The sequence below is a fragment of the Astyanax mexicanus genome, chromosome 7, assembly GCF_023375975.1.
Source record: "Astyanax mexicanus isolate ESR-SI-001 chromosome 7, AstMex3_surface, whole genome shotgun sequence".
Lineage (NCBI taxonomy): Eukaryota > Metazoa > Chordata > Actinopteri > Characiformes > Acestrorhamphidae > Astyanax > Astyanax mexicanus.
The window spans coordinates 49348434-49375810 of record NC_064414.1 but is presented as its reverse complement, the minus strand read 5'-3'; the positions used below and the strand labels follow the sequence as shown (position 1 = coordinate 49375810).

General features: G+C 38.2%; 1 protein-coding gene across 2 annotated transcripts in view; it reads right to left on the bottom strand.

Annotated features, from left to right (window-relative positions):
• Positions 1-1586: 1586 nt before the first annotated feature.
• LOC103022895 (hedgehog interacting protein) overlaps positions 1587-27377 on the bottom strand; it is a 73967-nt gene continuing 48176 nt past the window's right edge. For both annotated transcript variants that reach the window (XM_022684469.2, XM_022684470.2), the window contains exons 10-13: positions 25318-25448; positions 21864-21948; positions 6413-6561; positions 1587-5191 (exon numbers count right to left, since the gene is read on the bottom strand). In XM_022684469.2, the coding sequence (XP_022540190.1) occupies positions 4995-5191; positions 6413-6561; positions 21864-21948; positions 25318-25448 (562 nt within the window). In that variant the 3' untranslated portion in view covers positions 1587-4994. The remainder of the gene's footprint in view (positions 5192-6412; positions 6562-21863; positions 21949-25317; positions 25449-27377) is intronic.

Below are 27377 nucleotides of genomic sequence, written 5' to 3'. Positions count from 1 at the left end.
ATCTTTGGACTTTGCACATTTTGGCTAGATTTTCTCAGTCAGCTTTATGAAGTAGAGTCACCTGGAATTCAGGCTTTCAGTCAACAGCTGTGCTGAACTCGTCAAGAGTTAATAATTTAAAACTTAATATGTTTGAGAGCATCAGTTCACAACAGTAAAGTTGTGAAGAGGTAGAGTTACAGGTATACAGTGAAAAGTAAATATTTGAGTTATGTTCTAATCCAGATTATGAGAAAGAATTACTTAACTAAATACAACTTTAAAATAAGACTACCTTTATAAAGGGTTTATAAATGGTTTACTATTAGTTTATTTATGGTTACTAACTAGGTTGTAAATGCCTTAAAAATCATTAATAATCAGTTATAACACATAATTAGAAAGGGCAACAATATAGGCAGCTGTGGGTTCACTTTTTTGGCAAACAACAGGTCATAGTTGCCCTTTCTACATATGTGTTATAACTGATTATTAATGATTTTTAAGGCATTTACAACCTAATTAGTAACCATTAAAAAAACTAACTGCAATTAACCATTTAGAAACCCTTTATAAAGGTAGTCTTATTTTAAAGTACCAAAATACAATCTGAAAAATTTCAAGAACTTTGAAATTGTCCTCAAATGCAGCTGCAAAGACCATCAAACATTTTATGATGAAACTGGTCCTCATCAGGCTCTTATTAGGACCACTCCAATAAAAGAAAGAGCAGGATTTTTCTGGCCTGATTAGACATTGAGGGCCTCTATTTTAGTGATCTAAAGCGCACCAGTCAATTACGGATCAAGCAGCTGGATTTAGGGCATCTTTGTGTGTCTTTGGTATCGTGAGGGCACAACAAATTCAACTTACACTGTTTTAAACACGCAACAGGCATGAACTAATTCTCTTAATTAATCATGGATGTGGTTAATTTTGGGTGCAACGTGAAATAAACCAATCAGTGTCTCAGTTGTCATTTCCTTTCAGAGCCAGGTGAGCTCTGTCTTTGGCGCGTTCGTATCTTAACAGTGCAGCGCTGTTGTGTGTCACAGCAGAGGATACTGACCTGCGTGTTCACACTGTGAAGATACACCAGCAGCTCATTTAAGGCAACAGCAAAGTTATTTTATTCTTTATTCTGTTTATTGTTGATGTAAAAGCTGGATTTATGCTCTGCAGTGAGTTTATTTGTGTTTAATGAACAGGGGTGTACATGCGTTGAGTTGACTGTTGACAGTGTTTTAATCAGTCAGTGGTGCACCTGTATTTGCTGGCACTTAGATAGATACACGCCAGAAATTTACCTGAACACACCTCATTTCCAGACCACCTCACCCATCAGTGTAGGTTTATTCCTAAACTCTGACACTATTTTAATGGTGAGGGTGTACGTTAGGGACCTGGGTCTTGCTACAAGAGGCTGCAAAAATAGCTGCTCTATAAAAAAAGTCTCTCAGGCTATGATTGGATAGTGTACTTCCTGGTGAGAGCTTGTTGACTGCTATGCATGCCCCCGAGGGAACACATCTTTGATCTGAGGTAAATACACATCCTTTTATCAAATTTTAGTGACAATTTTTTTAAATACGACTTGGAAAAGCAGGTTTTTCAAACATGCTATACACTTTAATAAACTTAATGATATTTCTGGGAAGAAACTGAGATAGCCCTAGCTTTATTTACAATACATGATCAAATTCTTCACATGAAACAGTACAAACATTATAGAAACTTAAATAACTTTATGGTGTAACTACTTAAATAATGAAATAAAACAAAAAAAAATAAATCAAAACCAAAAAAAAAAAAAAAAAAAAAGGGTTACTCTATTCACACAACACCTTCCCAGCAGCTCCGATGCAAGTTTCACATTAAGTGCTAATATTACAGAATAGACTTACAGCATAGATTCCTTACACTGAAACCAAGACAGTCCCATTCATATCGAAGACAATATATCGTTGTTATCGTATCGTATTTTCTCACCAGAAAGAGAAAAGAAAGAGTGACCATATATATATTCCCAGATACTGGTCTACTGTACTGTGTAGCATTATAACCTGATGTATGAGCGGGATATGGCTGCTCTAGTTGTAGTGCAGCAGTAGTAAAGCATGGCACAGTGAACTACATTGGCATAGCAGTATATTTGACTGCATTTGGCAGTCCGGCAGTTTTTCTGTAGTGTATAATTGTATTATGGGTATGATTTAGCACTGCGACACTAAATAGTCAGTTAATCTAATCATAATTATCATTATACTATACTGTATTTAATAGATTGTAATGATTCATAGGCCTGTCACAATAACTACACTATTGATTTATCGTATATTGTATATCGTCGCTGTCCAATGAAAAACACTTATCTCCAAAACAGCAACTTTACAGGAGAGAGAAAAAACCTTGTAAACTTTCAATGGAAGTCAATGTAAAAAGAGTTTATTTCAAGTCATTTTGAAGAGTTTCTATTGGTCCGTTCATCAAGACATTTTGGCACAGTGTAAGGGATAGTTTGTTTGTTCAAATTATGTAGTAAACTCAAAATCGACAAAAATGGAGTTAAGTGTTTTTCATAGGACAGCAACGATATATGATCAGGACCTTAATACATTTTTTTAGTCCAATAACGAAAATGAGTTGGTTTATTGAGCTTGTTCAAAAAGCAAAACAATTTTGGTTTTATTCTTTTTTATTTATTTAGGGTATTTAAAAAATACATTTGTATAAAAATATATTTATTTCAATTGCAATGTCTTAATATTCCTAATAATTAAATATTCACTGATCTCTAAAAGAGTGTATTTGCATTATTCTGCTACATTATACTGTCATTATATTACAGTGGCATCCAAAGCTCTTAAAAATGTCAAAAATATCATTTATCATAATTACATATATATTTGTCCAAACAAAAATAGTTATTGTGACAGGCCTAATCCTATTTATCTTATTCATGTATAATTCCATATTCCTCAGCTTCTGCTGTTAACTAGCCAGATTATTATCCTATTATATATAGGATATATTATATTCTATAGTATATAGTAACCTATTTAATATTTAAACCTTAATATCCATAATATCGGGACTGTGTAAGAATATGCATAAGTGACAATATACAATATTGCTTACTGCAAAACTGCTTTTTAATGAACACTCCCCTCCTCCATATATTATAACACTTACAAAAATAAACCCTCCTCTATCAAAACAATAATAATTCTATATTATTTCGCAAAGCTAAGTAGTACTTATCTTAGTACAGTACTATGAGAAATGTACAACACTAAGTTTGTTCCCTTTTAAAAATGTTAACTGAACACCATTCAGTAATAATTAGAAAAAGACGCAGTAGACCTTTAATCGTGGAAAATACGCGACTGGCGATGATCCTATTCTCATTATTATTAATAATAATTATTATTCTTGTATTAAAAAATAATACCAGCATATTAAAACCTTTGTACTTGTACTGAAGGCGTCGAAGTGGCAGTGTAACTAGCTCAATACAAACCTCTCAATACAAAAATCTCTCTGTGAAATGGACTTACTGTACATGCCTTACAGAAAAAACAACAGTAAGAAACTTTTAGCATTTGTTTCCGTGCTGAGTTTTTTTTTTTTTTTTGTCTTCTTTTTAAACAGGAACAAAAACAAACAAAACAAAGATACATACGCATAATGAAACGTACTATAATACATTATTCTTACTGAAAGCAGCGTGCATGGTCATAAAGGATATTGGGAAATACAAAAAATAGCATGGTTTGTACCAGTTTTTTAAAACCTTTAAAAAAAATCTCCAAATGAACAGTGTAAAAAATAGAATAAAAGTGACTGTCAAAACATTCTGGATTTGCAGCTCAACGTAAGTTTCTTTATAATATAAAATACACACTGGATACAACCAATTCTCAGGCTTGACCTTTTCTTTTTTTTTTCTTTTTTTCGGGTTCCCCCAGTGACTTCGTAACTCCCTATATCGTCATTTCACAAACTGGCTTCTAGTCCCATCTGAGTAACTCCAGGCTTGGGTTAATAAGGGTGCGATCACTCTGGTTATATGTGGCGCTGACTGTGGCGGTGAGCGTCAGCGTCGTTCGTCAGTTATTTGGACCTTTTTTGGACCTTTCCTTGCTGTTTTTTCGCTGTATTAATAGTGTAGAATATAGCTGTGAATATTAGTCTGACTGACCAAAGGACTGGATACAGTGAAGTCCATTCAGAGTTCATCAGATTTATGGCCAGGCTGGTTATATAAGGCTAACCCTTTGGTTGGGTTAGGGGTAGTGGATCCAGGGCAGTTGAGCTTCCTGTGGTACATAGACTTCAGTCGTATATAGACTGTCCATTGGATTTCCTGAAGTAAAGTAAGCCTTGTGGTATTTGTTGGAATAAGTCTCTTATTTCCTTGGATTTCTGTTTTTGTGTCCAAACGAGCATCCTGTACCAGAGCAGAACGTCCAAACTGAGCCCAAATGGTGATCCGAGTCCAGTGATTGAGTCATTTGAAGGGTCCTTTCCACTGGGAGACTTGACTTACTGACTTATGGTCCATTATGGAAGCAAGACGAAGGACCATCAGCTGTAGTTTTAAAGCTGTAGGCTTAAAACTTTGTGGCATATCATGGAAAATACATGGTCGCCCATTGAGTGGAGGTGAAGGTGTAAACATGGTATTGCTGGTATTGAGTCTCCATGCATAAATCTATAAGCAAATGTGACTTATACATGAATTTCAGTTGGGATTGTTCTTAAAAACCTGTCTTAAAACTGCAAAAATGCATTAAACTAGGTTGATACTCACTGGAACAACCAGTTTCTAACCTATTACCCAAATACAGAGCAATTACCAACTCAGCTCAAATGAATCTCAGATGCTGGTGCTTCAGATGCTGGGATGCAGTTGGTGATTCGGGGGTGGGCTGTTCTGAAGGCGAACCCTTGATTGTGTCCGTAAAGTTCAGTCTTTGGGCCGGAGTAGATGGCTTCTGCTCCCTGCCTGTTTTTTATACGATGTAACTGGTGAGGTCCAGCAGATAAGATGTGACGTCGATGATGTGATCGATGATGCCGTCTTTGTCTCGGTCCTCTTGTACGCCGCGCTCTCCTTTCTCACACTGGGCTCCGGAAAAGCCTTCCTTACAGAAGCACTTGTTGGGTTCGATGCAGACACCGCCGTTGCGGCAAGCAGGTTCGCACTTGGCTGGAAAACAAACAAAAAATTGTTTGCATTTCTTTCAGTAATTTTGTTGTTTGTTGTAGACTTGTTCTGACAACTTCTTGGGGCCTCTTTCTTACACACTCTGAAAGGTGTGGACGATGCTCATTGCTATCTTACAGCCCACCTACAGTCAATTTTTACACTTTGCACTTGCGTCATTTGAATAGCAACAGTGCTTTTGAATATATCTAAACCAATGGGTTTGATGGTTTTGTAATGAAGTTCAGAAGAATTTCTAGTATATCTTGGCAATGGAAAACACAGTTGCACTACTGACTGAATACTAGGGCTGCAACTAATTACTATTTTAGTAGTCAACTAATCTTACGATTATTTGTTTAATTATTTGATTAGTTGCAATCATTTTTTTGTCATATTTCTACTGGTGAGGAGAGCAAAACATTAAGGCCCCAAGTTTTTTTTTTTTGCAGTACATTTTAGTTTGATAAACCTATATTAAATAAAAAAAGACAAAGTATTTTATAGAAAACATTCACACAAGTTGATAGTTCTTACTTTTTCCAAGGAGATACCTCCCTGAAATGACTGTCTAAGAAAATAAAGTTTTTTGAATTAAAGCCCGTAGTTACTATAACATATAACTCAATTTAATGGAGTGGACAGAGTACAGTATCTCCCTAACTCTTATCCAGCTTACATTAGTTAAACTAATGTTAGTGATGATAATGAAGGGGTGAAGCCTGTTTAAACTCACATCAGCAGTAATTTAACTTTAATCACAGGTAATAGAGAAGTCTGTGTTCAAACTGTACAGAACTAGTAAAGACAGACTGTAGAGTATTGTGGAATTTAATGTGTTTATTTGTGTTTAATGGACACAGTGCTATTATTACACTGTACGTATGTCTCTCCCCCCTATCACACATTAACATTGTGTAGACAGAAAAATTCTGAGTCAACAATTTTTTATAGTCAACATTTTCAATTACACTGACTAATCTTTCAACCTAGACACACGCCAAATATTAGATGTTCATATCTATCTTGTAAGTGTAGACGCAGGCAAATGTTCCCACATGAATGGTGTTCCATAGCCAATAAAATATAGTTATATTAGAGACTGTTAGTGGAATTTTACACTTAATATTTAAAAGTACAGTATAATTGATACAAGGCCCTACTTCCTATTATACTCTGAATAAAATAATGAAAGATAATACAGTATTTATATGGGTCTCTCACCTCGTATGCAGAAGGGACCCTCCCAGCCGCTGCTGCAGCAGCACTTGCCGGTCGGGGTGCAGTGGCCGTTCCTGCACTCCCTAGAACAGGAGCTGCTGAGCATCTCAGGAGGCTCCACTGGTCTTCTGCATTCTTTAGGGACCTGAGGCCTGTGAAAAAAAACACACATACCATCTCAGTGTTGAATTTTGAGTAATGTATGAGTCTTCGTTTTCAAATAAAATTCAAGTAATTGTTAGCCAGCTACAGGGTGAGGAGCACAACCACGGTCCAGTTATTAATGATTTTGTAGAGTGGTGTGAAAAGTCCTATCTCCAATTAAATGTATCGAAGACCAAAGATATGGTAATTGATTTTAGACGACATGACCACACACAGGAGGCTACAGTTATTAATGGTCAGATAGTAGAATGTGTACAACACTATAAATATCTTGGTACAGTAATTGATTCTAAATTGAATTTTGAAGCAAACACAGAGGCGGTGTGTAAAAAGGGGCAGCAGCGGTTGCATTGTCTGAGAAAACTGAACTACTTCCACGTTGATAAGACGATGATGACTTTATTTTATCAGGCTTTTATCGAACCAGTTTTAGCTTTTTCCATGGTTGCATGGTTTGGTAATTTGCCATTTAAAAACAGGAAGGGCTTGAATCAGATCGTAAAATGGGCAAGTAAGCTGATTGGTAAGCCGTTACTCAGCGTGGAATCCTTGTATGGCAGACAGTTAAAGCGGGTAACTGGTGCAATTTTGGGGGATACTGCTCATCCCCTGCATAGTGAATTTAGGTCACTCCCATCTGGTCAGAGGTTTAGAGTACCAAGATGTAGAACAAAACGATACAAAGACAGTTTTATCCCTGCAGCAATAACACAAGCAAATAGAACAAATAAGGCACAGAGATTTTAAGAAACTGTAAAGATATTTGTGCTATGTGTAAGTCTGTGTTTGTTTAGCTTATTGTATGTTTTGCCTGTTTTGCTTATTGTATGTTTTGTTTTTTGTTTTGCTTATTATATGTTGTGGCTGTTTTTGGTAAATTTTCTTTTTGTAACGAGATGCTGCTTCACATACTGTAAACTAAATTTACCTTTGGGTATAAATGAACTAACCTAAGACCTAAGACCTATGTCTGTCCGTTGCTAGAGTCAAACATCTTTTAGACAACACATTTAATGTCAACATCTACTAAACTATCAACCTACTGTTAGATTTGGATGGAAGGGTGACTTTGTACAGACATCAGAGTTAGGTACAAAAAATCAATATTGTTTTTTTTTTTTTTACATTTACTAAAAACGTCAACATCTAGCTGACGTCAAACTGACATCCGTGGCCTGCTGAGTTTGATACTTTCCAGGGATTCATCTCTCTCTTTTTCTTTAATACAAGGCAGAGAAAACACGGACATGCAAAGCAAATTATTATAATTAGTAGCTAATGAGCCTTCGTATGATGGATGATGCCATATTTCTTATGCTACTTTGGCATGGCAACATCTGGAAGCTGACACAATAGCATTTTTTGTGTAATGGGGCTCAAACGTGAACGTTCACCATCGTATCGAGTGGCTGCCGATGAAACTGAGAGCTTCAGCTCTTCAAAACGGATAAGCACACTGCTTAATGAGCCAGGCCAATCTCCTCAAGGCTGTGTACTGCTGATACACACACACACACACAGACTGTAATTGGACTCCGCTGAAGTAGTAACTGTATGGGGACTGGGCTGGAGAGCACTTGGTTAGTTCACATCCTGTGTGTTGGGCTGGGAGTGGTGGGAAAGCGTGTGTGTGTGTGGAGTGTGTATGTGTGGAAAGCGAGTGGGTGTGTGTGTGTGGAGATGGGTGTGTGTGTGTAGAGGAAAACTGCCGTACTGCAGTGCCACTGTATAGGCCTTTATTCATCATTTAATGATTCACTGTGAGTTCCTACATGACGAAATGCTGCATACACAGCCATATACAGTGGCCATCAAAAGTTTGGGGACCCCCAAACAGCTTTTCATAAGACTTTCACTAAAACAACACTTTTTCTTTTAATTTTAGCTGAATGATTTTGGTTGAAAAATATTTGGTGAATTTTAGCATGTTCTGCACACTTTTTGCAGCCAATTGTGCTCTCTCTCAGACTCCGGCTGCTGAGGGCAAACAGCTTGACCCAGGATTTAAACCAACAGTTCTCTGATCTAATGACCTAATGTAGTTCATAATATAATGAAGAATGGCAGCTGTTCATTACATTGTGTCAAAAATGCACTACAAATGGACCAATAGGAAGACTCCAAAATGACTTGGAATTACCATTAATGTCCATTGACAGTTGAGATTCCAAGGATAGAAGATTGACAGTGACAATATACAGCATCAGACACACCTCATTTAATGCTTTTCTTTAACTTTTTCCTACATTGTAAATGAAAACCGAAGTCCTCCAGACTATGTAGGAACACATAAGGAATCCTGTAGTTACTTAAAAGTGTTCAACAAACCAAAATACTATATAAATTTGTTAACTTGCAGTTTCTGAGGCTGGTAACTCTGATTAGCTTATCCTGTACAACAGAGGAAACTCGTGCTCTTTCTTTTCTGGGGTGGTCCTGATGAGAGCCAGTTTCATCATTACGATTTTGATGGTCTTTATGAATACACTTAAGGTACTTTCAAAATTTTTTCTTCTTTACTTAGTTGAGTAGTTCTTTCCATAATATGGACTCAAATAAAGCTGTTTACTGTATATCTGTAACTTCACTACTTTACAACTGATGCTCTAAAACACTTTATTAAGAGGCAAGAAATTCAAGTAATTAACTCTTGAGGAGTTCAGCACAGCTGTTAACTGAAAGCTTGAAATTCCAGGTGACTCTACCTCATAAAACTGACTGATTATACTAAATTATACTATCTACAAAATGTGCAAAGCTGTCAATTAAGCTAAATGTTCAGGTGTGTATATAGTAGGTATATAGTAGGTATATAGGTATAAGGGTAAGAGACTGAGAGAGAGAGAGAGAGAGTGAGACTGGAGGAGCTCTGAGCTGCCCTGACAAGCTCAGTGACTGATGGCAGGAGTAGAGTAGGGTGGTAACAAGGGGCTTTCTGGCAGGCTGTACTGGGGCGTCGGGGCCGGGGAGCTCTGGTGGTGGGGAGTGATGGGAGGGGTGGGCAGTTCCCATGCTTCCCATTGCTGTTTTCACCACCCGCATCAACTCTCCCCATTCTCTCATACACACTCGCCTCTTTTTTGTGCTGTTGTGACAGGCTGTATGTTGTTAAAACAAAAAAAACGAGAGAAAGAGAGAGAGGGAGAAAGAAACAGGGATGGAGGGTGGAAGAGAGAGAGAGAGAGAAAGAAAGAGACCGAGAGAGAAAGAGAGAGAAGGAGGGAGGTGCTCCCTGGAGGATTGGGCCAACACTGTTAATGACGCGGGGGTCAGCACAGCTACTAAACAGTTTGCATTACTGGCAGGGTGGCCGTGAAAACAACACCTGCTGCTGCGGCCCTCGACAAAGGCAGCTGGGTCAACAGGCACTGTGGGAATGTATCAACTCCGGGAGGCCACTTGCATAAAACACAGACTGATAAATTAAAGGAGGGCCTGGGCTTATTAGTTTAAGACTGTGCCGGAGCCTGCTCCGAGATCTTCAGTCTCTTTCAGTGTCTACTCTACCATATTACTGTAGCTATGAGGCTAATGGGCAGTCATGTGACACTTTATTTATCTTTATTTAAGATAAGATAGTGTCCCTCAGTGAAAAAAATCCAGAAAGGAAGAAGGAAGTAAACAAAAAAGTATAAAGTATAGACCTAAAAATATAGACCTAAAAGTATAGACCTAAAAATATAAATAATTAAGTATAATAAATATATTATACATACAAAGAACATGTAGATATTGGACATGGGGGTAACATAACTAAAATACAGAGCTTTAAATATGTATTCAATTTTATTTTCTTTCATTTTTCTCAATTTTTCATACAAATTTTTCTTGTTCATTTTATTTACAGATTTTTTTTGTACAGTTTGTTCTGTTATGCAAACTAACTACAGCTACATAGACAGTGACGGCACCTTAAAGTTCCCAAATCTCAAATCATGGGTTGGTCGGGCAATTTAAACAGATCTCAGTATGATGGATGGATGGATGGATAGATCATTTTTTACTCTACTTTTCTATGATTCTATCTTTAGATTAGAAATTGATCTAATTGATTCCTTGATTTTTAATCTTTTTAAAGAAGTAAAATTACAGCTTGAAACTCACTGCAGCGCTGCATTGAGGTGTAATAGGAGGAATAGCGGTGCTCTCGTGTCTGTGCCGGAGCTCCTCTGAGCTCAAACCAGACTCTGTAAGTTTTCCGAGGTGGCCGCGACCAACGCTTGCGAGAACTGCGACCTGCTTTCCGACCTTTAGTTCTAACAGTTCTACAAGGACTACTGGTTCCTTCTTTACAAACTAACATACAGACATTCTGGCAGAAGCTGGAAAGAGACCGAATATGTCTGTGAAAGCTAGAAAACGAGAAAGAGAAACATTTATTACACTCTACAACTGTAGGGGGAGCCCACGAGCACAAAATCTCAATCCTACCTAGTGGAACTTTAAGCTTTGAATGTGCAATTCCATCCATGTTTGGCATTACAGAGCTACATTTCCCTACAAACTGCTAACTAAAATGGACAGATCAGAAATGTCTAATTCTGCCCAAAGACGTCTCTGACTATCCTAAAAACCCTCACAGGACCTACAGGTAGATCTCACCACAGCTACTGTCATCAAAAGTGACACATACGTGTTATCTATGTGGCAGCGTCACCAGATAAAAAACACATCAAATATGATTTTTCAGATTTCAGATCTGATCTGGGCCACTTTTATTACAGGGTATTGAAATCTGGTGCAATTGGACTCCCTGAGGAGACTGAGGGATAATGGACAACAAGAGTAAGGGAGCGTTTCAGTTATAGTAAAGGGAACGGATAGTAAGATAAAAAAAAAGAAGATTTCGTTGACTTTACTTGCAGTGTAGCCGAATTATGCTGGTATCCAGTGTAGAATTCATGCAGTAATCCATCTATTCTACAGGTCTGAACCTTTTTTTTTTGAGGTACAGTTTTATTTCCCAAGGCTTAACTTGTTGGAGCTCTTGGATTGGGTAATAAACAGTTGAGTTATATATTCAGCAGGGTGGGCTGCAGGAGTTTTGTTCATCAGCCATACCAGAAAGTGCTTTATCCCGCTGCTCACCACGACTCCTCCATCTTTTTTGTCATCTCTCTCCATTGTCAGGCACTCAGCGGTTACATTGTGTCTGAAAAATTTACTGTGTATTGTAGCTGTCGGCTATTCAGTGATGCTGCGAGGGGGCTTTGTCGAGGGGAGGAACGCGGGTTAAGAGCGAGCGAGATTTAGAGCAGAAAGTCAAATAAAAGGAAGGGTCTTTGGCTAAGAAATGGGGGCTATAGGATGGGAGAATGTGGCCACTTTTGGAGGCATTTGTAGCCTCCTCTTATTTCCCACATGCACACTCCCTTAACCTCCCTTTCTCATTCGCTTGTGCACACGTGCAAACCTCAGAGCTTGTAAAGAAAGGCTTGGAGTGATTTGTGGCTTCTATAACTAAAGCACTTCATTAAAAGTCTTCTAAAAGAACCCATTCACAATGCGAAAGTTCGGGTGCTGAAAATCAGCACTGAATACTCTATATATCTACCATACCTTACACATTAAGCATTATGTAGAATAAAGAGTACTGTACTATCTGAAGAATTGAAAAGTCCTATTTCTGCTAAATGAGTGTAAGTTTAGAATTGTTTATTTTTACTCAATTTCGTCGTTGCCATTTTTCACACAACTACTTTGAAAAATAAGTTGCAAAGAGTAAAATATAATGTACTTTTTTTTTGGTTGAACAGTGGCCTAAAAAGTCTGAGAAGATGAAATGGGACTTGCTTGTTTAACCCTTGTGTGGTGTTCATATTTTTGTTACTCGTTTACTTTGTTACTTGTATTTAATTCAGCAAAATTAAGCAATTTTACGTTAAAATGCTTTACACATGCTTGCTTCACCTAAATTGCAAGCAATATAAACAGCTTACATGGTTAATATTTTCCCTTTACCATTCTTATGTTACATTTCTTTCAAAAAGTGCTACTCTTTTTTATAATTTTTATAAAATGTCAAATAAAACGAATTAAACTCAAGATATGAGTAGAAAATTTGTTTAGTTTCAAATTTACAAAAGAAGCAATGTTTATTAGCCCTTGGCCAAACATACTGTATGTAATATGAATGTGTGTGTGTGTGTGTGGGGGGGGGGGGGTGTTTTGATATATGTTTTTCACAAAAAATGAGCCAATGCCAATGAGTTTGAGTTAGAAAAAATATTTTTTTAGTATCATTTGAGGAAAAATGAAAACGGGTCCCACAGACCCAAACACCACACAAGGGTTAATCCACATTTTTAAGACACCTTTGTCAACACCTCACAATATGCCCTGGATTCAATGTGTTTATCATGTGTTTGTGCATGTGTTTATCAAACTAATATATTTTACTCTGTTTTACAGTCGTTTTACTTAATTTAAAAGTAAGACCTGACTGGGTGAAGCTATCGTTAGCTTGATGCATTAGCAGATTTACAGGGGAAGCTAAAAATGCTAGCCAGGTTTTAGAGTACTAAACGCGACTGAGGCGCTAAGCTAACCATCACTAGGATGCTAAGCTAAACCTGCGGGTGCGCTAGCAGCATCAGGTTGTCATACAGTGTAAAAGCGTTAACTGTTAGCCAGAATAAACTGTATAGTAACCTGTAACTATAAGTAATTTAATGTGTAAATATGTTAATGTGTTAATATGGAATTATGATCATGTTCTCCATGAAGCGCTGTTACTAATTCAGATTCTTTTGTCCCCAGGGATGAACACGATTACCGGGCCTGGGAAGAGACTCTTAAACGAGGATGATAAACTTTGGTCAGACCATCTGGAGGAACCATTAGGAACTGGAATGGGAAGCTTGCTGGGTTGATCCCCAGGAACAGCATCTACAGCTGCTTGATACGATTTGACGAATGTAAAGATCTTACTTCTGTTGAATTTCTACATTGCATCTTTTTCCCCTGTCATTGCCATTTTCACACCCACTAGCTAGGCCTCATTAGGAGAAGACTAGATGCTGTAGGTTGGTTTACAGATGGAAAAGTATTTAGAAAGCCATTGCAAAGATGGCAAAACAAGAAAAGAAGGCTTGCTTAGGCCATGGAACTCTTCCAGTTGGAGGCTGAGGGTGAACACATGCTTCAAGCACTGTTTAGAAGGTTGGAGACCCAGACCTCAGGTTGCTGACTGCATTTCTTCAGGGATCCTTCACACAAAATCAGTATTTTCACCATACACAGTCCCACCAGCACTGGCCAGAATACAGTAAGAGTGCTTTTCCACCATTGTGGAACCGGCACCACTCTGGTTCGCAGACCAAATCTGTGGGCGTGGCTGTTTCGCTAATACTTTGCGACATTGATGACTTATGATGTGATCTTTTGGCGGTTCCATTAAAACTGGTGGAAAAGCTACATGGTTCTTTTAAGCCTGAATGGAACTGATTCAAGAACCTTCAAGAGTTCTTTTGGCGGAAAAGGCCCTGTTAGAGACAGACTTTCTAGAAGGTCAGAAGGTCACTAGTTCTATCCCCCCCTCAAGTTAAGGTACTCTTGAGTAAGGCACCCCAAACCCTGAACCACTGTTCTGGATGTGTGTTCTCACTACACTGCATGAGGTAAATGTAAAGATTACATTTTGGTACACTGCTGTGCAATGATAGCATGGTGTGCTCCATCTGGGTCTTAACCTTCTTTCACAACAGCGTACAAGTGGCTGACGTCGAACTACAAGTGGACCTTCTCGTAAAGCAGGCAGCTCACTGGCTCAGTGACGATAGTTCCAGCTTGTTATCATCTCTTTGTCTGTAGACACAACTAAACTGGAGAGTTTGAAGTGTTGAAGTGTTGTTTTGCACTCTAAAATAAGCTTAAATGATTTACAACACGGGTCAAAAGTTTTATTGTGTTATTGTCTTGTTTTGACATCTTTCAAATGGCTTTCTTACTCCCATTCCACCTGTAAACCAGCCTGCAGCTCCAAGTCAGGAAAGAGAAATAACAGAGTTAAAGGGATGAGATGAGGTGGTGGGCGGTTGCAAAGGCATAAGCAAGGTAGATCATATTTATTAAGATTTTAGATTGGGAGGAGGGTCTTTAGGAATGCTCCTCCTGCCAAAACTAACTTTGTTGTTTCATAACAGCTGCCAGTTTCTTAAAGAGCCACTAAACTCTAAATCATATTTTTTCCATTAATAGCTGAAATGTGTTATTTTGAACAAAAGAAACATGCCAGTCATGCCTAAAAGTTTTCTAAACATTTGCTAACCATTAAAAAACACTTCTATTGTGGTAATTTCTGCCTCTGTGTCTCACTGATATCAAAGACGTACTGCTGCTGCTGCAACTCAGCCAATCAGCTCTCCCTCCTGTCCTGCCTCTAAACCCATACATCACCCAGTGCCCCTCTACCCCAAACTACCCTCCCATTTCTTAGCCCTTTTTTCAAATTCGAGCTGAAGGTGGAGTCAGCAAAAATCAAGGAGTTTAGCTCCTAAAATTTCTGATGGTTCAGGAAACTTAACTAATGGCATTCTGGCTTTATTTGCTTTATTTACATCGATAAACAACACTTAAGAATTATAATGATGTTTTTAAATTAAGAATACATAGTTTGTTGATTATCTTTGTAGCATTTCAGGTTATTCCCTGAACCTAAACTGCTGACTCTATTCAATAAAACTGGAAAAATCTGAGCTGTTCTAAAATGATCAATCTTAAAACACAAAAAAACTAATGTTTAACGTTGATACAGATAAAAGTAATGTAGAAAACCAACCAGTTTGAAAGATAAATGCAGATAAATACTAGACCCTAGACCCAACAGTGCTGACCCTTGATTAATTATCAGTAGAATTTTCGTAACATTATTTGGAGTTTGGTGGAAATGGTGCTTTAACACGAATGCATACGCAAGCTTCCCTGAAAGCGATCCGTGTGAGTATTTTGTATTCTGTAACTATATTTCGACAGTTCCATCGTGTCCATCATTGCCACCGGCCAATAAACAATCCCACAATCCCGCACTGTACACAGGGGACGTGAACACGTATAGGTTTCAGCGTGCGGCGGCCTATTTATTATTCAACGTTAGCGCACTGACAAACAAACGCGGATGAGTGTTTATCGAAACATCGTAGACGTTTGACTTGATGTGATACATCCACAACTTCCCCCCTACACACTTCCCATAGGCCTGAAGCTTCCAGGGGCTTTTGCTCAATAAAGCAACATGGCGGATGAAATGAAAGCAAAATGAAAACATGATGTGGGATGTGGGTGTTTTGACGGCCTTCAGTTCTGCCAGCACACGAGGCTAAAACACACAGCCGCCACCCTGCGCCACACCACGCCACAAGTGCCACGACACCCGCAGAGAGGGTCTCAGGTACCCCAGCGCTCAGAGACCACCCCTCACGATACCAGTGCAAGTGAGGTCAGGGGTGTTATCCCCGTCTCCGGTGGGTAATGAGATCCCACAAACTGACAGGGTGTGTAAAACTGCACACCCAACACCGCAGGTCCTGCAGACTAAACAAGCCCAATCGATGGTGGAAAGAATTGTTCCTCGGAAAAATGCGGCGATGCCAGAAAACATAAATAAAAAGCGAGTCCGAGGGGCCTGGGCAGGGAGGCCCGTGGAAACATCTGTTGCATAATTAATTGAGTTAGACTTGGGTGGCACTGTCATCGCCTAGGAATAATTAGAAAGGCATAGATTCTGATTGTGTTTCCCACAAAAAGGAAAACACACAACGGTCCGAGAATTCACAAGCTCGTGTTTTTAACCCCTTAATGCCCTCATTCACAAGTAGAAGTAGAATATTTTCAATTAGGTTGAGCTTCACTGGCTATTGTAAATAATAATGGTTTGAGATTGAAAATATCTGTAATGATTATTAATGTGTAAAATAATCAAGTAACAATTGTAGAAATATATAAAATGTGCTCTACCAAATGGCTGGGCAGAAGTTAAAAGGTCAAACGGAGACCCTTTAACCTGTAGCCAGTGAGGCTCGAGCACGAGCAGTGGGGTGACATGTGCCCATTTAGTTAAAACATAGTTCAAACATCTGTAATGATTAATAATGTCTTATATAATTAATTAACAATTGTAAAAATGTAAAATGTGTTTTACCAAATGGTTGAGCAGGAGTTAAAAGGTCAAATTGAGACCCTTTAATGCCCTCAATAACAAGTAGAAGTAGAATATTTTAAATTAGGTAACACTTTACAATTAGGGTATTAATTTCGACAGTAATAACATTGTTAAATGGTTATAAGTAATTTTATTATTAAATTACACTAATTAAAGCATTAAATAATAATGAATTGAGATTGAAAATATTACAGTACATGACATTACATTTGGCAGATTGTCATGTCTGGTGCTGAAAGCACACCTGTGTACCCCTCACTCAGCTCTACCTGCGATTTCCAAGCTTCCAACTACAATACCCAGAACGCACCTCACCCTGACATCACACACACTCCCAATCAAGTGGTACATCGCATGACACCTCCAGGAAGTCCTGAGTATTGATTACTATCAGTATAAATAGACCACGCTCACTCCTCGCCGAGTAATTGTATTGGTTCTACCCTGCATTACAAAGCGTTTCCATTGCCCTATTGTTATTTTCCGTGTATGATCCTTTTCCGTGTTTTTCCGACTTTGATTTTTGCCTTACCCGTGTATTGGATATTTTGTGTATGACTTGGACTGTTACTCATTTGGATTTCTGCCTTCTCTGTGATACTCCCTGCTCGTGTATGAACTCTGGACTGTCTCCCGTTTATGGTATGGTTTTCCTGCTCAATGTTTCTCTGGTATTGACCTGGCTTGTTTTGACTACCCCTGCTGAATCTTTTAATAAAAGATTTTTATCGTATCTGCACAAGTCTCCTCCTTGTCTGGCCCTGACACAGATGCTTTCATCCAAAGTGGCATACAAAAAATTATATTGATATTGTGCCCATTTAGTTAAAACATCTGTAATAATTAATAATGTGTTAAATAATCAATTAACAATTGTAAAAAAACAAATAGTTGAGCAGAAGTTAAAAGGTCATATTGAGACTCATCTACAGAGTTTACCCTCTGAGCCATTTCACCTGCTAAGTAGAAGCCACACACACACAATTCCCCATTGGGGAAAATAAAGAAAAAATTACAGAAGGAAAAAAAGTGAGTGTGCTCAGTGTGCTCTGAGTGCGATTGGTTTGAATTAGAGATCTGACTGATCTGGCTCCGCCCGCTGTAATGTCTTTTAGCTGAAACGATACATCAGCTGTGTTACAAGTGCATACATCTCACAGCTTGGCCGTGGTTTTGTGGGAATTTGTACGCTTGGCGTGTTCCTGATAGATGAAATGTGTTTCATATGTCGCTGGCTTGGCTTGACATGAACGGCGTATTTTTAAAATCTGTCATTATTAACCAAAAAAGAAGGTTTTAATGGGGTACAACACGTGGGATTGATTAGGAACACATACATGCAAAAAAAAAAAACCCGTTCACATCTGCTGAACTTGCCACCATGAACTCTGAACATGAAGGAACATGAAGAACTGTGAAGGAGCGTAAAGGAACAAGAAGGAACATCAAAGAACATGAAGGAACATGAATTAACATGAAGAATTTTGAAGGAACATGAAGAAACACACAGAAACATTAAGGAAAATAAAAGGAATATGAAGAAACACAAAAGAACATAAAGGAACATAAAGGATAATAACACTCTTGAATCTTGGAACATCAAGAAACATGAAGGAACATGAAGGAAAATAAAGAAACACGACGAAACATGAAGAACTGTGAAGGAACATGAAGGAACACACAGAGACACGAAGGAACACACAGGAACATGAAGAAAAATAAAAGAACCTGAAGAAACACAAAGGAACACACAAGAACATGAAGAAACAGAAAGAAACATGAAGAAACATAAAGAAACATAAGTAAACACTAAGGAAAGTAAAATAAACAAATAAGAACATGAAGACACCAAAGGCAACATGAAAATATGAGACATAAATGAACATAAAGGAACATAAAGTAACATAAAGTAACATGAAGAAACATCAAGGAACATTAAGGAAAATAAGAGAGGTGAAGGAACATAGAGAAACATGAAGAAACACACAAGAACATAAAAGAACATAAAAGAACATGTAGAAGCATAAAGAAACATAAAGGGACATTAGGAGACATCACAGGACATGAAGAAACACAAGAAAATAAAGGAACATAAGAGAACATGAAGAAACATAAAGAAACATGAAGAAACATAAAGGAACATAAGTAAACAATAAGGAATGTAAAATAAACAAAGAAGAACATGAAGAAACATAAAGAGATACATACAACATAAGGGACATAAATTAACATAAATTAACATAAAGGAACAGAAAAGGAAGAGACGTGAAGGAACATGGAGGAACACACAGAAACACAAAGGAACATGAAGAAAAATAAAAGAACCTGAAAAAACATGAAGAAACACACAAGAACATGAAGAAACAGAAAGAAACATGAAGGGACATGAGGAGACATCACGGGACATGAAGGAATGTAATGGAATGTAATGGAACATGAACGAACATACATGAAGAAACATAAAGGAACATAAGTAAACACTAAGGAATGTAAAATAAACAAAGAAGAACATGAAGACACCAAAGGCAACATGAAAATATGAGACATAAATGAACATAAATTAACATGAAGAAACATAAAGTAACATAAAGGAACAGGAAAGGAAAATAATAGAGGTGAAGGAACAGAGAAACATGAAAAACACACAAGAACATAAAAGAACATGTAGAAGCATAAAGAAACATAAAGGGACATTAGGAGACATCACAGGACATGAAGAAACAGGAAAATAAAGGAACATAAGAAAACAATAAGGAATGTAAAATAAACAAAGAAGAACATGAAGAAACATAAAGAGATACATACAACATAAGGGACATAAATGAACATAAATGAACATAAAGGAACAGAAAAGGAATATAAGAGAAATGGAACACGAAGGGACACAGAAGAAAGATTGGGAACACTGAGGACTGAGACAGTCTGGGCGGGTGGATTTTGGGGCGGATTCAGCTCAGGACGTTCAGAGCACACTAACGCACTCGGCCGCTGTAAGGAAAACATTGGCGCTGTTGACGACAGGTGTGCAGGGCTCGTCAAAGCTCGGAAAATATCCCAGCGGACCACACAGGCATCCCAGTTAACCAGTGACGCCTGAACTGGCCTGACAGTGTTGGTGTTAGAAACACGTTACACTAACATTTGGAAATGGTATGCTTACTCTCCAATTATGGCTGAGGTTTGTGTTGGCTGAGTCCGGCAGTTGTGTGATGATTTGTTTAAAGGGGTACGTCCCTGCCTGTGCGTGCGTGTGTGTGTGTGTGTGTGTGTGTGTGTGAGAGAGAGAGAGAGAGAGAGAGAGAGAGAGAGAGAGAGAGAGTGATGTATTTAGAAAGAAAGAATTTAGAAAAGTCTAATCTAATTCCAAGCGCCACTTTTGCTGTAAGCTCACCACCCAGCCCATCGGACCACAGCGAACTGGCAGAGGGATGGGAGAGCGTTTTGTTTCACAAGACAGAACGAGTGAAGCTCATTGGTTGGTTGGTTTCACAAAGACATTAACAGGAACATTATCACAACGATATCAATAGACATCTGACGATATCTGACAGTCCTAGAGGGTTAATCTTCATGTAGTGCTTTATAATAAGCATGCCTGGTGCAGCTATCCAGCAGAATTAAGTTCCATATATTCTCAGGGACGGTTTTCAGGACTCACTGCTGTGAACTTTATCATATGGACTAGACTTCTGGTCTTACGGTGCATTTACACTGCTCCCTCGCGTCAACGCACATGGTCGCACTGGCCCCCTCCAACTGGTCGCATGTCGGCGTGACAAAGGCGTTCCCTGCGTCGTCCAATTAAATCGTTCTAATAAATTTAAATGCGTTTATACAAGCTATTATTATTTTTTATAGATTAAAAAAATATATAAACGTGTATTAATAAATATAAATGTTCGATTGAGTTTATTACACTGTCTAGTGAAATAAATCTCAGAATATAGACTAACAAAAGAAAACCTATCCAATTAAATTATATATTAATATTTTAAAAACCCACTAGAGACCCCAACAATCTCTGCAGCCTTTCTCCTCGCTGTATTATACTGTGATCAGAGTCCCAAATCAGCAGGGTTTTAAAATATGAGTCTCCTATTATATATGAAACTCCTATTCCAGGCTTCTCTGGACGCTTGAAAGCGGAACTAAATGTTTTCAGTCACAACGCTGCAGACACGTATCAGGCAAACACCTGCTCTCTGATTGGATAGACGCATCGCGTTGGACGGATTCATTTGCATAAAGTTCAGCTCGGCTCAAATTTTCATCGCATCGCATCCCCCGCTCTTGACGCATCGGAGCCATGATGTACCGCACGACTGCGACTGGCAGAGGCGAAGCTTCCCATCGAAAATGAATGGGATCCGTCGCTGTGCGTTGATGCAACGGAGCAGTGTAAACGCACCGTCAGTTGTGAATCAGCACTGTAGTCTTTTACTTCATTATGCTAGTGCTCTAGCCTAGTGTTTTTGCCTCTTAACGCTGTGACTTTGCTTTCACTCCTACCTTGCTTGGATTCAAACCAAAGTACGAGATGTGAAAGGGGGCGTGAACCAAAGTCCAGAATAAAGGACCAAAGTTTGATCCAATCAAAAGAGGTGATCTTGGTCTGGATCTACTGAACCAGGGTTTGGTTCATCTGCAGTTAAAAACACTTTTCTTGAACCATCAGACCAATTACAGAAAGCTGAATCTTTAAACCAGAGGATAAAAGGTTTTGTGCCGAAATCAGTCATCAACCGGATCAAACACAAACCTTAGTGTAGACTTTCGTCCGGACTTTCAGATGTGAAAATGCCCTCAGACTACATTCCAGACTAGAAGATCAAAAATAGGGTTCAATTAAAATACCAGACCATGGTTCAGTCCTTTAGCAGTAAGAAACCACATTCTTTGAATGGTTTAGACTTGTTTTAGACTTTAAAGGAAATTAAAGTAGCCTTTTTTTACCTATTAAAAAAGGTTATTGATGACAGGGTTGTGTGTTTGATACCAAACAGCGTAATCCTCACTGCTCACCGAGCACCAGAGCTTAGATTGGGCCCAAAATACTAAGAACAACCCTGGTTCTTATCTGGTTGTCTTGCCTTGTCTAGAAACAAGCTTCATAAAAATCTCAGACAATACCTTTTAGGGTCCACCAGCTTGTAGAGCTTTCCACTGTGTGACTGTGTGGCCAGGCTTTTGCTGGATGCTAATATGTAGACCTCCCCTGGTGAAAAGAAAGAAAAAAAATGAAAGATTGAGGAGAGTTGAGATTAGTGTGTGAATCCCTATCTACATTACAGTTTTTTACAACTGCTAAAAAGCATTTACCAGTACTTTAGACACCTTTTCTAAAGTCATTTAGCAAAACAACAGTAGGGACATGACACTGTCGTCAAACTCAAACTACAAATATGTTATTATAAACTATAGTATATAATAATTGCATTATCGATTTATTGTACAATAAATGACCATGACCTTATTAGTTTTTGATAATTAAGCTATCGTCTATTGTGTATATTTTTATTTTTAGTTTGTTCACATATATAACAGTTAACAGTATTTAGCTCCAGTCATGCTTCAATAACTGTGACTGCATACACACAGTGTGGACTAAAGTAGGTGAAGAAATAGGTATATAATTCCCAAATTAATTATAATAAATGATTAATACAATTTTTGCTGTCTTTAAAAAGTGTATAATGGCTTTTTTATTCTAATCTGTTATTAATATGTCAGTGGCATTTAATAAAAGTCTTAAAATAAAAACAATATTGTTTATCGCAATAATTTCTGGGACAATAAATTGTAACAGGCCTAACTATAGGACTCTGTGGTGCAGCCTAAGCTTTTGCCTTCCATTACTTTTACTTTTATGCTTAGTAGTTTTGAATATATTGAATATTTGAATATTTTAAAACCTAGTATTTCTACTTCCACCTGAGTGATGTTGTGTTAAGCGTATTTAGAATTTTTAAAATGTAACTACAGATTGGAGAAAAGCATGTTAGCGACTGTAAAAAAAACTGTAAAACTCTGCTGCATAAAGCATCCTCCCTCCTCCCTCCACGTTCTTCCCCCAACGTCCTCCATTCACTCGATACCCCATACGTGTAGATGATTCAGAGAAGGGGGGGGGGGGGGAGTGCGAGTGGATCCTGATGACTAGGACTATGTGAGTAATCTAATGAGCAGCAAGCTCGCAGCAGAGCAGCATCTTGCGAGTGGAGATTGTAAACATGTGTCAAAAGGACTGCCATTTGGGCCTGCAGCCCAGCCCTTACATGAATACCTCTCACAAATCAGCACCAAATGCTATCTCGCCCTCGCAGAGCCCCCATCGCTGGCAGGCGCAGGGATAGAGCGCTGCTACGCTTGTTTTGGGGTTTGGGCGCTCGGAACGAGGAGTTTGCGTTCCATGTGATTCTGGGTCTAGGGATGGTGTGGCGCACCGTACGTGACGGAACACAGGCGAAAAAAAACGGAATATCTCCAAGGTCCAAAATCTCCGGCAAGGCCTGCAACCTGACCCCCGCGTTCTGACAGCTAGCAACTTCATCTCCGAGTCTGGCGTACAGTCCAGATAAATGACCGCTCGCAGAGCAGACAGAGCGAGGGAGGCCGTTACCGACGTGCAGTTCAGCCCAGGGAAGCGCCGGCGAATGGAAAACACCACCCGCTGACAAATCATTCTGACCTTTGAATCCTGGTCATATCATCTGTCAGCAGCCCGAGAGAGAGGAAGTAATCTGTCAGGAAGCGAAAGACGTTGTGTGTCATGGTGGAATGTGCCATGGAGGAAAGGTATCTAGTAGTGGGAGTTGGATAATGGATCGGTTTTCCACGGTGACCCCCGCTTTGGCAGTCTCTGGTCTGTATCATTCGGATGTCTTCTCGAATTCGACTCTTTTCCTGGAAGTCGTCTTCTGTATCCTCTTGTCAAGCGATAACTCCCCCGACTGCAAGGCCCTGAAGCAAAACTCCCAAAAAATTCACCCCTCTTTCACTGCTCTTCGATTTTTTCACACCAAATACGTTTTTTTTTTTATGTAGAAAACAGAAATGTATCATATTTTTAACACTATAAAGGCGCACTATCAGTAAACGTCTATTTTTTGGTCTATTTTCATACATAAGGCGCATCAGATTATAAGGATAATCATGCAAAACTAGTAAGGAACAGGGTGTTGCCAGGTCTCGCCGCTGGGTGGTGGTGATGGGGGGTGGGGCAACTAAGTTAAGTAAAGCTAAGCTAAGCAAACAAACTGTAATTCTTAAAAAAAATAAGAAATCTATTAAAGTTAAACAAGTGCTGAATGTTAATCTACACAGATTTCTCTCCTGAAAACTGTTTATTTGGGTGAGTAAAACACTTCTGTTTATTTACAGTAAGGTTAGATTTCCAGATTTCCACTAAGGCTGGGTGCAGCAGCATTAGCATTAGCGGCTAACCTCTAGCACTAGTCACAGTTAAAACTGGTAAATGCCACTCTGCAATATAGTCACCTATTAATGGTGAAAGAGCTAGCGTTTAGTGTGGTTAGCGGCTAATGCTAACGCTGCTCCAGCAGTGATAGTCGGGGTTACAGGCCGATAATACTCACCTCTGGACGGAGAAAAGGCTAGCATTTAGCGCAGTCAGCGACTAATGCTAATACTGCTGCAGTCTCGTTGCTGAACTGAGAATTCATGCATAAGGTACCATAAGGCACCTGATTTTAAGGCGCATTGACGATTTTTGAGAAAATTAAAGGATTTTTTTAAAGTGCACCTATAAAATATTTTCTTTTTTTCTTTGTTAAAAAAAAATATATATATTAACTTTTACATTAGCTTAGTTTAATGTAGTTGTACAGTGCTGTACTATCTACATTATTATGGTCCTTTTCTTTAGATCAAGCATAAAAAGTCACTGGTAGCACATCCCCATAGCTATCCAGCTAGTTAAATAGGAAACTGGAGAGTTGAGGTGCACATTGAATTCTGCTGTGATTTGATCAGCCGTGGTTTTATGTTTTTTGGATACAATCCGGGTTAGTACCGAACATCCCTTTCAGACAGCTTCCTCTTACAGCGTCCACAGTTAATCCTGTTGGATGTGGTTGGTCCTTCTTGGTGGTATGCTGACATTACCCTGGATACCGTGGCTTGATGCATCACAAAGACTTGCTGTCTTGGTCACAGATGCTCCAGCAAGACGTGCAGCAACAATTTGTCCTCTTTTGAACTCTGGTAAGGTCCCATAATGTTGTGTGCATTGCAATATTTTGAGCAGAACTGTGCTCTTACCCTGCTAACTGAACCTTCACACTCTGCTCTTACTGGTGCAATGTGCAATTAATGAAGATTGGCCACCAGGCTGGTTTAATTTAGCCATGAAATCTCCCACACAAAAATGACAGGTGTTTCAGTTTCATTGTCCAACCCCTCTATTTATATCTTTACATTAATTAACTATTTATTATAGTTAAATAAATAAGAAATAAATTAACAATCAATTAAATATTGATTGACTGTAGTTCTGTATATGTCAGTCTATGTTCTATAAGAAAAGTGTCTTTGTTAACAGAGAATGAATGAAGATCCCACTGACCTAGTTCATCCTCACCAAACCCCAGGATGTGGCCAACCAACGAGGAACCGCAGGAGCTGCTACTTCCAAGACAGAGTGGCTTCTCCTGCCATGCCCGGCCCTCAGCAGGCCTCTGCAGGATCCGCAGGTTCCTGAAACACCAGCACAGAGGGGGTTTCACACTCGGGTCACTCGGATTTTAACACAGTACTTCTATGCTTGATATATATATAAAATTCTCTACAATACTTTACATAATCTGACAACATTTTACTGAAGAGGATAAAACACTCCTAAATAAGAAAATGCTAGGAATTATGGATTTATTGGTGTCAGTTTCACAGAATTTAACAACCATTATTCTTCACCACAGGTCTAGCCTTATCGGTACCACTTTAAAATAAGACTACCTTTATAAAGAGTTTATAAATGGTTTACAATTCGTTTATTAATGGTTACTGATTAGGTTGGAAAGGCCTTAAAAATCATTAACAATCAGTTATAACACATACGTAGAAAGGGCAACATTATAGATTGCTGTGGGTTCACTATTTGGCAAACAACAGGTCCTTGTTGGCCTTTTTATGTATTTTTATGTGTTATAACAGATTGTTAATGATTTTTAAGGCATTTACAACCTAATTAGTAACCATTAATAAACTAATTGTAAACCATTTATAAATCCTTTATAAAGGTAGTCTTATTTTAAAGTGGTACCACCTCATCATTAGATTATAGCGCCACCATGTCGAGTAATGAAACAGTAATTTTGATTAGTCAAATTTGGGGGTGGGGGGAGACTTATGCTAAGCATACACTAGAAAACTTCTATAAAACTCTGAAAAGACTCAAAAAAAGACTCCAAAAAGACTTTTAATAGGACTTTTAAAAGTCCTAAAGGCAAATCGACTCTAGCAAGAGTAATGATTTTATCCAGACACTGGAAATTTGTCTGCGACTGTGAAATCGCTTAAAAATCTAATTCTATGTTTCAATAAAAATATCAATATTTTAATCCATATACACAGCGTTCCAAATTATTATGCAAATTATGTTTTTCCCTGATTTTTCTAAATGGTCGATGCAAATGACAGTCAGTATAATAAAAGTGGCACCTGGCAACCTAATTATCACAGGTGTCTGAGATTGATTTCAGTGATCCACAGAGCCCTGAGACACTTAATCTTTATGACACTTAAATTAAATTTTCATAATAATTTGTAACGCAGTGTTTTAATAATGTATAGCAAACAAAAACTGTACAATATTTTGCGATATATCGATATTTTGTCCCACCTCTAGTGCCGATAGGTTTATGCTTAGCTGCTTAAGATATATATTAGTTAGTCCTTTTCTACAGGGACTAGACAATGGCAATAGATGCAGCTTAATGCAGAAGGGGTGTCCACTAGGGGTGGGCGATATGGCCCTAAAATAATATCACGATATTTCAGGGTATTTTTGCGATAACGATATACTTGGCGATATAGGAAAACTAAAATAAATCATTCATTTCAGGAATATAGATAATATTGATAATATATATAATGTGGCAAAATAAATAATAAAGCATAAAATAATACAATGCAGCAAATAATATTGCAGAATATTTAGTGCATGCATATAAACTGCAAACTAAAACAATAATTACACAATAAATAAACCTAAAGCTTCACAGTAAATAATAGACTATTTTTAAGACAGAACAGCCCTATTATCACGATATGGATTTTTAATATCATGATACTTCTGTGTCACGATATATTGTATACGATATAATATTGCCCACCCCTAGTGTCCACAAACTTTTGGACAGTGCATCTGAAATTATACTTTTCTATATATTTTTGAGAAGATGAATATTAAGAAAATGTTCAACAACTATTCCACTTTTGGCATCTAAAAAAAACTTGTTTTTAACACAATCTGTTTAATCTGTTAATTTAGATGACACATGTAATAGTTTTGCAGTAGACTGTTTACCACCATGTGTCTCTACTGTTATACAGAGGCAGTAAATTGATATCAATAGAGGAAGATGAGTTACAAACCACTGTGAAGTGTGAACAACATATCAGATT